At 47.2% G+C, this 11065-nt stretch overlaps 1 protein-coding gene across 4 annotated transcripts in view; it reads right to left on the bottom strand.

Annotated features, from left to right (window-relative positions):
- Nucleotides 1-10477, bottom strand: part of LOC129861322 (G-protein coupled receptor 61-like) — a 13568-nt gene extending 3091 nt beyond the window's left edge. Inside the window, exons 1-4 of one of the 4 annotated variants that reach the window (XM_055932650.1) lie at nucleotides 9405-10477; nucleotides 2590-2690; nucleotides 1832-2224; nucleotides 1-1523 (exon numbers count right to left, since the gene is read on the bottom strand). The exon at nucleotides 1-1523 is cut by the window's left edge and continues 3091 nt beyond it. In XM_055932650.1, coding sequence (XP_055788625.1) covers nucleotides 40-1523; nucleotides 1832-1898 — 1551 coding nt within the window. In that variant the 5' untranslated portion in view covers nucleotides 1899-2224; nucleotides 2590-2690; nucleotides 9405-10477 and the 3' untranslated portion in view covers nucleotides 1-39. Of the gene's footprint in view, nucleotides 1524-1831; nucleotides 2691-9404 lie in introns of all 4 variants that reach the window. The other 3 variants (XM_055932649.1, XM_055932652.1, XM_055932651.1) reach the window with 3 other exon arrangements.
- Between the last annotated feature and the right edge of the window lie 588 nt (nucleotides 10478-11065).

The raw sequence follows: 11065 nt of genomic DNA, 5'->3' as shown, positions 1-11065 counted from the left end.
AACAGGCCTACTGTACGAATGAACATCCAATACTACAGTTCAGTCACTGTCCAGCACCGTCCTGTTTACTCTGCAGCAGTTTTCCGCTAGGTTGATGTCATCGTTCAGATTCAGATCCTGTTGCTCCAAGAACTCCGAGGTCTTCTCGATAATCTGTCCAGGGATGTGGAAGTCAACAGGCGTGTGTTCCTGGACCAGCGTGTTGCCCTGACGAGGTACATCTCGAAGACTGCCCCTCTCCCCCGCCTCCTCCTCGGTCCTGCTGGCCCTGCTGTGTGCCTGGGTGGAGGGTTCCAGATTGCACCCTGTCCCCTGGAGGAACTGGAGGAAGTTCTCCTCGATAGAGGCCTCTCGGCTGGCCAGCTGATGCCCATCGCCCGGCCCCGCCCGCTTAAAGAGACAGGCCAGGCTTCGGCCCAGCTCCGTTCGGATCTGCCGATTCAGACAGCCATAGAAGAAAGGGTTAGAGGTGAAGCAGAAGTAACCGATCCAGGTCACAACCTCTTCCAGCTGAGCCGAAGCCAGGGAAGCCTGGGGGGTAGAGACCAGGGCGGCGTACAGGTGGAAGGAGAAGTAAGGCAGCCAGCAGCATAGGAACTGGCCTCCAACCGCCACCAGGACTGCTGCGGCTTTACCCCCATTGAAGGTCCTCTGACTGGGGGTGCGGAGTGGAGGACACGAGCCCCCAGGGCCCCCCAAGCTGACAGCCATGGTGGAGTGGCTGCTGAGGGACTCGGAGTGGTGAGGGCGGGGCCCAGGTGTGTCCATCAACATAGGTAAGGGGCCATGCTGCATGGATGCCACCCGGGCTACTTTAAACATGTTACAGTACACAATCAGGATGATCAGTACTGTACACAGGAAGTAGACAAAGGTGAAGAAGACCATGAAGATTAATCGTGTGGTCCCTCCTCCTCCAGTCCAGTGTAGGGAGCAACGTCTCTGGCTTGGAGGACCCGGGATCACGGGACTCCCTAGTCCTCTTCCAAGTCCGACACCTACCCCCTGGTTTCCCTGGGGCACCCAACCCAGTAGAGGCAGAGCTGACATCACAATAGCTTTGACCCAGATACCGACTAACACTGCCACAACCACCCCTACTGTCATTTTCACCTCGTGGCGCATCGGGTGGACGATGTAGTAATACCTCTCCACGTTGATGGCAGAGATAGACAAAATGGCGGCACTGACCAGCCCTACACTCAGGCAGAGGTAGCTCTGACAGAGTGCCTCATCATGCACCAAGATCCGGTCCGACAGCATCCCCAGAGGCATCAGAACCAGAGCCGCCAGCAGGTCAACCAGACACAGATGGAACACGAAGGCGAACTTCCTCAGCTGCAGCGTCTTGGTGATGACAGCCATGACGGCTAGGTTGCCAATGACGGCCAGGAGGTCCATGAGGAGCATGGCAACCAGGGCCAGGGAGTGGGTCAGGGATAGGGGGGCGCCGCTGGCGCCGATGCCCACAGGAAAACTCACGTTGGGGTGCAGCGAGACTGGGAGGGCTGGGAGCCATGGCCCTGAATGAAATAAATTATTCCTTTTATTAGGCATATTTAAAATACATGTAGAGTTGCCTCAGCCATTTTAGTACAACAATACATACAAAAACAATTATCAAAGATCATAAACACAAAGTCTACCAAGTCAGTACAAAATTAGGATAACTTTCCGCAAATTCACAGATTTTCCAGAAATCGGGGTTGGAGGATTCCAGATTTCCTGCTTATTCCTTCCCGATTCCTAGAACCTTCTAAACAGCATTTCTGGAAAACCATGGGGATTTTGGGAAGGTTACCAGAATTTTGCAACCTTAATGGATACCAACCTGGAGGTCTGGAGAGGGAGGTGGAGGTGTTCCAGGGGGAACTGGAGGTGTCAGAAGGAGGCTCCATGCGAGGATGAGAGAGACGGAAGGAGAGAGGCCAGGGAGACTCAAAGGCCCATTACCCATCCTCCCCTGCAGTGGGATTGGGCTGAGGAACTGGGGACTGGGTTGGGGATTAGCAACAGATGTTCAGGTGGTGGTGGTACTGTCTGTCTGGGGCAGGTAGAGCTAGAAAGGCCACCCTTGGCTGGTGGAAGTCTGGCAAAGTCCCACTTTTAATTCCAGAGACAAAGTCCGGTTGTGCACCAGGTAACCCAACACTAGATGCTGGAAGTCTGGACTGTAGATGAGATGGGCCTCTGTAGTGGTAGGAGAAAAGATGGGACGGACCCTCTGTAGTGGTAGGAGAAGAGATTGGATGGGCCCTCTGGAGTGGTAGGAGAAGGGATGGGATGGACCCTCTGTAGTGGTAGGAGAAAAAATGGGATGGACCCTCTGTAGTGGTAGGAGAAAAGATGGGATGGACCCTCTGTAGTGGTAGGAGAAGAGATTGGATGGGCCCTCTGGAGTGGTAGGAGAAGAGATGGGATGGACCCTCTGGAGTGGTAGGAGAAGAGATGGGATGGACCCTCTGGAGTGGTAGGAGAAGAGATGGGATGGACCCTCTGGAGTGGTAGGAGAAGAGATGGGATGGACCCTCTGGAGTGGTAGGAGAAGAGATGGGATGGACCCTCTGGAGTGGTAGGAGAAGGCTTTACCTAACAACGATCCCGATAGGTACAGCTCTTTATATCGCTGCTCATAAGGAACGCTGCGTCCTTAGTGATGTTGAGAGGTTTCTAGTTGGAGAGGTTGGACTCTGAAACAAAAGGTGAAGAAACATTATTGGTTAAAAACAAGCAGTCAAATGCAGGATTTGGAAAATGAGCCAAAACACAGCTGTTATGCACTGCTTTCTGTTTCTGCCAGAGATAAACCTTTTTGTTGAGATCAACGATGTCTCCATATTCACGAAGAAAGAAAGAGCTTCAGTACAGGAAAGCTTTGAATGTCATTCACTGTCTTACCTACTTCAAATAATGTCATTTAAACATTATAAAGCCACATCAACAGCCTTCTGAGAAATCAAAGAGAGGGATTCCCTTTGTATGAAGCAGGGTCAAAATATAGCTTCCTCCTTTTCTGTTTGTAATTATGAGATGTAGAACAAGGCATTTTAAACACTCAATACTCACGTTTTAACACTTGCGTTTTAACACTCAACACTGACATTTTAACACTTGCGTTTTAACACTCAACACTGACATTTTAACACTTGCGTTTTAACACTCAACACTGACATTTTAACACTTGCGTTTTAACACTCAACTCTCACGTTTTAACACTTAATTTTAACACTCAATACTCACATTTTAACACTTGCATTTTAACACTCACATTTTAACACTTGCATTTTAACACTCACATTTTAACACTCACATTTTAACACTTGCATTTTAACACTCAACACTCACATTTGAACACTCTTTTATGTCACTGTGAAACAAACATATTATAACAAAGTTATTATGGCTGGGTACAATCTCCATTTCACCACTGTGTTTGTAATTATGCCACAGACCGCAGTCCTCGTGTACAGCCACACATATACATCCATCTGCGACTTCTAAAGCGTGTTTTTCAGGACAGCCAGCCCCGCCGGGGAGAAGCTATAAGGACGGAGGATGCAGCCCACCATATGTCTCAGAGACAGAAAATCCATAGTGTTGAGAGAATGTGTCAGCTGTGGTCATGCTACTGATTTCCTAGTTTATAGTGATGTAAAATGAAGCAGTAATGGTATCTTAAAGTATAACATTTTAAGAGTATTATATGTACCAAATAGACATTTTATGTAAAAAATAAAGAGATGACCGAGTCACTGGAAAAGATGGGAGCGAAGCATCCATCCATGGGAGTTTTACGAATTCAAACAAGGCTATTTGGAATTGTAATGCTAGTCTAGGAGGAGTATTTGTAATGAAACGGGGGCGGCAGGGTAGCCTAGTGGTTAGCGTGTTGGACTAGTAACCGAAAGGTTGCAAGTTCAAATCCCCGAGCTGACAAGGTACAAATCTGTCGTTCTACCCCTGAACAGGCAGTTAACCCACTGTTCCTAGGCTGTCATTGAAAAATAAGAATTTGTTCTTAACTGACTTGCCTAGTTAAATATAAAGGTACATTTGTAAGTCGCTCTGGATGAGTGACTTAAATGAAACATGGTGTTGTGATGCTAGTCTAGGAGGAGTAGCTGTAATGAAACGTGTTGTGATGCTAGTCTAGGAGGAGTATCTGTAATGAAACGTGTTGTGTTGCTAGTCTAGGAGGAGTAGCTGTAATGAAACGTGTTGTGATGCTAGTCTAGGAGGAGTAGCTGTAATGAAACGTGTTGTGTTGCTAGTCTAGGAGGAGTAGCTGTAATGAAACGTGTTGTGTTGCTAGTCTAGGAGGAGTAGCTGTAATGAAACATGGTGTTGTGATGCTAGTCTAGGAGGAGTATCTGTAATGAAACGTGGTGTTGTGATGCTAGTCTAGGAGGAGTATCTGTAATGAAACGTGGTGTTGTGATGCTAGTCTAGGAGGAGTAGCTGTAATGAAACATGGTGTTGTGATGCTAGTCTAGGAGGAGTATCTGTAATGAAACATGGTGTTGTGATGCTAGTTTAGGAGGAGTAGCTGTAATGAAACATGGTGTTGTGATGCTAGTTTAGGAGGAGTAGCTGTAATGAAACGTGTTGTGATGCTAGTCTAGGAGGAGTATCTGTAATGAAACATGGTGTTGTGATGCTAGTCTAGGAGGAGTATCTGTAATGAAACATGGTGTTGTGATGCTAGTCTAGGAGGAGTAGCTGTAATGAAACATGGTGTTGTGATGCTAGTCTAGGAGGAGTAGCTGTAATGAAACGTGTTGTGTTGCTAGTCTAGGAGGAGTAGCTGTAATGAAACATGGTGTTGTGATGCTAGTCTAGGAGGAGTATCTGTAATGAAACATGGTGATGTGATGCTAGTCTAGGAGGAGTATCTGTAATGAAACATGGTGTTGTGATGCTAGTCTAGGAGGAGTAGCTGTAATGAAACGTGTTGTGTTGCTAGTCTAGGAGGAGTAGCTGTAATGAAACATGGTGTTGTGATGCTAGTCTAGGAGGAGTATCTGTAATGAAACATGGTGTTGTGATGCTAGTCTAGGAGGAGTATCTGTAATGAAACGTGGTGTTGTGATGCTAGTCTAGGAGGAGTATCTGTAATGAAACGTGGTGTTGTGATGCTAGTCTAGGAGGAGTATCTGTAATGAAACATGGTGTTGTGATGCTAGTCTAGGAGGAGTAGCTGTAATGAAACATGGTGTTGTGATGCTAGTCTAGGAGGAGTATCTGTAATGAAACATGGTGTTGTGATGCTAGTTTAGGAGGAGTAGCTGTAATGAAACATGGTGTTGTGATGCTAGTCTAGGAGGAGTATCTGTAATGAAACATGGTGTTGTGATGCTAGTCTAGGAGGAGTATCTGTAATGAAACGTGGTGTTGTGATGCTAGTCTAGGAGGAGTATCTGTAATGAAACGTGGTGTTGTGATGCTAGTCTAGGAGGAGTAGCTGTAATGAAACATGGTGTTGTGATGCTAGTCTAGGAGGAGTAGCTGTAATGAAACATGGTGTTGTGATGCTAGTCTAGGAGGAGTAGCTGTAATGAAACGTGGTGTTGTGATGCTAGTCTAGGAGGAGTAGCTGTAATGAAACGTGTTGTGATGCTAGTCTAGGAGGAGTATCTGTAATGAAACATGGTGTTGTGATGCTAGTCTAGGAGGAGTAGGGTGGCACAGACCTTACTGTCGCTCCAGCCCTCTGTGTGTGTGTGTGTGTGTGTGTGTGTGTGTGTGTGTGTGTGTGTGTGTGTGTGTGCGTGCGTGCGTGTGGGTACATGTTGGTACATTTCCATACTTGTTCAGTTGTGATGAAGGTACACTTTCAAATCAAAGTTTATTGGTCGCGTACACAGATTTGCAGATGTTATCGCAGGTGCAGTGAAATGCTTGTGTTTCTAGCGCCAACAGTGCAGTAAAACCTAGCAATAAATAATAAATACACACATAATCCCCCCCCCAAAAAAAATTTAATTAAGAAATAACAGAACAAGCTGGAATATAAATATACAGTGCCTTCGGAAATAATTCAGACCCCTTGACACAACCCAATGACATGGTAACATCACTGAGAGACACCACCTAATGTCATGGTAACATCACTGAGAGACACCACCTAATGTCATGGTAACATCACTGAGAGACACCACCTAATGTCATGGTAACATCACTGAGAGACCCAACCTAATGTCATGGTAACATCACTGAGAGACACCACCTAATGTCATGGTAACATCACTGAGAGACACCACCTAATGTCATGGTAACATCACTGAGAGACACCACCTAATGTCATGGTAACATCACTGAGAGACACAACCTAATGTCATGGTAACATCACTGAGAGACACCACCTAATGTCATGGTAACATCACTGAGAGACACCACCTAATGTCATGGTAACATCACTGAGAGACACCACCTAATGTCATGGTAACATCACTGAGAGACACCACCTAATGTCATGGTAACATAACTGAGAGACACCACCTAAAGTCATGGTAATATCACTGAGAGACACCACCTAATGTCATGGTAACATCACTGAGAGACACCACCTAATGTCATGGTAACATCACTGAGAGACACCACCTAATGTCATGGTAACATCACTGAGAGACACCAGCTAATGTCATGGTAACATCACTGAGAGACACCAGCTAATGTCATGGTAACATCACTGAAAGACCCAACCTAATGTCATGGTAACATCACTGAGAGACACCACCTAATGTCATGGTAACATCACTGAGAGACACAACCTAATGTCATGGTAACATCACTGGGAGACACCACCTAATGTCATGGTAACATCACTGAGAGACACCACCTAATGTCATGGTAACATCACTGAGAGACACCACCTAATGTCATGGTAACATCACTGAGAGACACCACCTAATGTCATGGTAACATCACTGAGAGACACCACCTAATGTCATGGTAACATCACTGAGAGACACCACCTAATGTCATGGTAACATCACTGAGAGACACCACCTAATGTCATGGTAACATCACTGAGAGACACCACCTAATGTCATGGTAACATCACTGAGAGACACCACCTAATGTCATGGTAACATCACTGAGAGACACCACCTAATGTCATGGTAACATCACTGAGAGACACCACCTAATGTCATGGTAACATCACTGAGAGACACCACCTAATGTCATGGTAACATCACTGAGAGACACCACCTAATGTCATGGTAACATCACTGAGAGACACCACCGAATGTCATGGTAACATCACTGAGAGACACCACCTAATGTCATGGTAACATCACTGAGAGACACCACCTAATGTCATGGTAACATCACTGAGAGACACCACCTAATGTCATGGTAACATCACTGAGAGACACCACCTAATGTCATGGTAACATCACTGAGAGACACCACCTAAAGTCATGGTAATATCACTGAGAGACACCACCTAATGTCATGGTAACATCACTGAGAGACACCACCTAATGTCATGGTAACATCACTGAGAGACACCACCTAATGTCATGGTAACATCACTGAGAGACACCAGCTAATGTCATGGTAACATCACTGAGAGACACCACCTAATGTCATTGTAACATCACTGAAAGACCCAACCTAATGTCATGGTAACATCACTGAGAGACACCACCTAATGTCATGGTAACATCACTGAGAGACACCACCTAATGTCATGGTAACATCACTGAGAGACACCACCTAATGTCATGGTAACATCACTGAGACACACCACCTAATGTCATGGTAACATCACTGAGAGACACCACCTAATGTCATGGTAACATCACTGAGAGACACCACCTAATGTCATGGTAACATCACTGAGAGACACCACCTAATGTCATGGTAACATCACTGAGAGACACCACCTAATGTCATGGTAACTTCACTGAGAGACACCACCTAATGTCATGGTAACATCACTGAGAGACACCACCTAATGTCATGGTAACATCACTGAGAGACACCACCTAATGTCATGGTAACTTCACTGAGAGACACCACCTAATGTCATGGTAACATCACTGAGAGACACCACCTAATGTCATGGTAACATCACTGAGAGCTCACAGTTCCAATGTAAGGATAACATCTCAACATGCATTTTTCTGCTTACAGATAGGAGGTCTCTACTATCCCCTTATATAGAACTGTGTACAATGAACCCTTACAATGAAGAACCATGTGTGTCTTGAAGAATTCTGACATTGGCAAATATTTCTTTAGGAATGTGTATACCACATCAAGTGTCATTATCGAAAGATCATGTCACTACAATTCTCTCTTTAAATTAAACTTGCTAGTTTTTTTTATTTCATACTTTTCCCCCCATACTTTTGTTCAATGATTCATGAATTATACTGTATATTTAATTTATTTCAAAACGTACACATGTTGTCTTTCGGATTCTGTGAAACTGTCTACACCTCTGCCTGTATAACCGCAGATTCTAATTGTAGAATTCCAGAGTTCCAGAACCAGAATTCTGTTTTTATCAATTAGAACATTGAAAACACTTAGTGTGTATAAGTGGAAGAGGGTCGTTCCTCTAGTCTACACAGCTCGTATTGTATACAGAACAGAATATCCCGTTTGTACTAAGATCAGGAGTAGTGGGAAAAGAAGAGAAAGTTAAAATAGTCTTGAAACACTACCTCACTGTCGTGGCCAGCAGCTCCAAGCGTTCACGTGAAAGAAAGAAGAATGTGCCTTCAGGCCATCGCAGAATCTCAGTCGGTCTGTTGCTGCTAATTGAGAACCATATGACTCTCCTATCACATGACCATCTGTGTGTTTACTGCTTGAAGGAGAACTAAACCATTGTTGTAACAACAACACAGCTTGTTTGTCCATTGAGAGAGGTCTAAAAAATTCTACTCTAAAAATGTTTCACCATCCCAATGTAGATGTCGGAGAGGAGATAGAGGACCATAGCCCGTTTTAAATCCGTTTAAATGGTACCTCAGCTATCCAGCTAGGACGGCCCTGTCCACCACCTTTACCCCCCCCCCCCCCATCTCAACCTCCTCTCCCCTATCTGATCAAACCCTCCCTACCCCTCCTGGCTCTCTCTATTTGGCTGACTACACCAGTATGTCCCGCTCCCCGTTTACTCCTGTTTGAATCTCTTCTGACTCTCCCCTCTCTCAGTGAATCCTCTCTCTCAATGTAGATGCACAAACTGAGTCTATCATTCAGTGGATATGTTGTTACCACGAGAGCAGAGGATAAGTAGCCTAGCATTTCAAGCACCGGTATAGTATAGAATCTTGTCATGACCTGCCAGTCACGTTGTGATACCTCCACAGACTTGTCATTTTGTCTAGTCCTATGTGAAGCTAAAGCAGAGCAGTGTAATGAGAAACGATAGGATGACATACCTTTAATAGTTAGTGTGGAGACGGGCTGCTCCTTTCCTCTCCAGGTTCACTGTCTGCTTGGATGAGGGAAGTGGACCGATTTTGCTCTTTCTCACTCACACTCACTCATTCACTCACTCACTCACTCACCCACTCACTCGCTCACTCACTCTCTCACTCACTCATTCACTCACTCATTCACTCACTCATTCACTCACATACACGTTTTACCACGTCAGAGAAAGAGGAAGAGATGGAAGAGAGAGGAAGAGAGAGAGAAAGAAAGAGAGGAAGGGAGAGAGATAGGAATAGAGAGAGAGACAGAGAGACAGAGAGACAGAGAAAGAGAGAAAGAGAGAGGAAGAAAGGGAGAGAGGAAGAGAGAGAGAGAGAGAGAGAGAGAGAGAGAGAGAGAGAGAGAGAGAGAGAGAGAGAGAGAGAGAGAGAGAGAGAGAGAGAGAGAGAGGGAGAGAGAGAGAGAAAGAGAGAGAGGAAGGGAGAGAGAGAGGAAGGGAGAGAGAGAGGAATAGAGAGAGAGACAGAGAGACAGAGAGAGAGACAGAGAGAAAGAGAGAGGAAGAAAGGGAGAGAGGAAGAGAGAGAGAGAAAGAGAGAGAGAGAGAGAGCGAGAGAGAGAGAGGAAGAAAGGGAGAGAGGTGGAGAGAGAGAGAGATGCTCCTGTGTTTCCTCCTCACCTGGCTCTTTCATCTCATCTTCCCCTCCCTGATCCACGGCAACGCAACAGCAGAATGGACAGAGAACAAAAACTAGAGCAGAATGGAACAACAAACGAGAGCAGGACAGCGTGCTCCTTTCCTCCTCTCCTCCTGTCCTGCTGATAGTACACACACACTCACACTCCACACACTCTCTCCAGCACGAGCTCAGGGTAACTGCAGAGCAATGCGGAGCAGGGAGGGAGGCAGCAGGCAGGGAGGGAGGCAGCAGGGAAGCAGCAGAGAGGCAGCAGGCAGGAGGCAGGCAGAGAGGCAGGCAGAGATGCAGCAGGGAAGCAGCAGAGAGGCAGCAGGGAAGCAGCAGAGAGGCAGCAGGCAGGAGGCAGGCAGAGAGGCAGGCAGAGAGGCAGCAGGGAAGCAGCAGAGAGGCAGCAGGGAAGCAGCAGAGAGGCAGCAGGCAGGAGGCAGGCAGAGAGGCAGCAGGGAAGCAGCAGAGAGGCAGCAGGCAGGAGGCAGGCAGAGAGGCAGCAGGGAAAGCGGCAGAGAGACAGCAGGGAAGCAGCAGAGAGGCAGCAGGCAGCAGGCAGGCAGAGAGGCAGCAGAGAGGCAGCAGAGAGGCAGCAGGCAGAGAGGCAGGCAGGGAGGCAGCAGGCAGAGAGGCAGCAGGGAGACAGGCAGAGAGGCAGCAGGCAGGGAGGGAAGCAGCAGAGAGGCAACAGGCAGGCAGGCAGAGAGGGAGCAGGCAGGCAGAGAGGTAGGGATGCAGGCAGGCAGAGATGGAGGGAGACAGCAGGCAGGGATGGAGGCAGGCAGGGAGGGAGGGAGGGAGGGAGGGAGGCAGCAGGGAGACAGGCAAAGAGGCAGCAGGCAGGCAGGGAGGGGGAGGGAGGCAGGGAGGGGGTAGGCAGGCAGGGAGGGGGAGGGGGTAGGCAGCTGGGAGGGAGGGAGGCAGGCAGGGAGGGAGGGATGCAGGAAGGCAGGCAGACAAGCAGCAGCAGCTGTCTC

The sequence above is a fragment of the Salvelinus fontinalis genome, chromosome 8 (assembly GCF_029448725.1).
Source record: "Salvelinus fontinalis isolate EN_2023a chromosome 8, ASM2944872v1, whole genome shotgun sequence".
NCBI classification, from domain to species: Eukaryota; Metazoa; Chordata; class Actinopteri; order Salmoniformes; family Salmonidae; genus Salvelinus; species Salvelinus fontinalis.
This window is presented reverse-complemented; position numbering and strand designations above follow the sequence as displayed.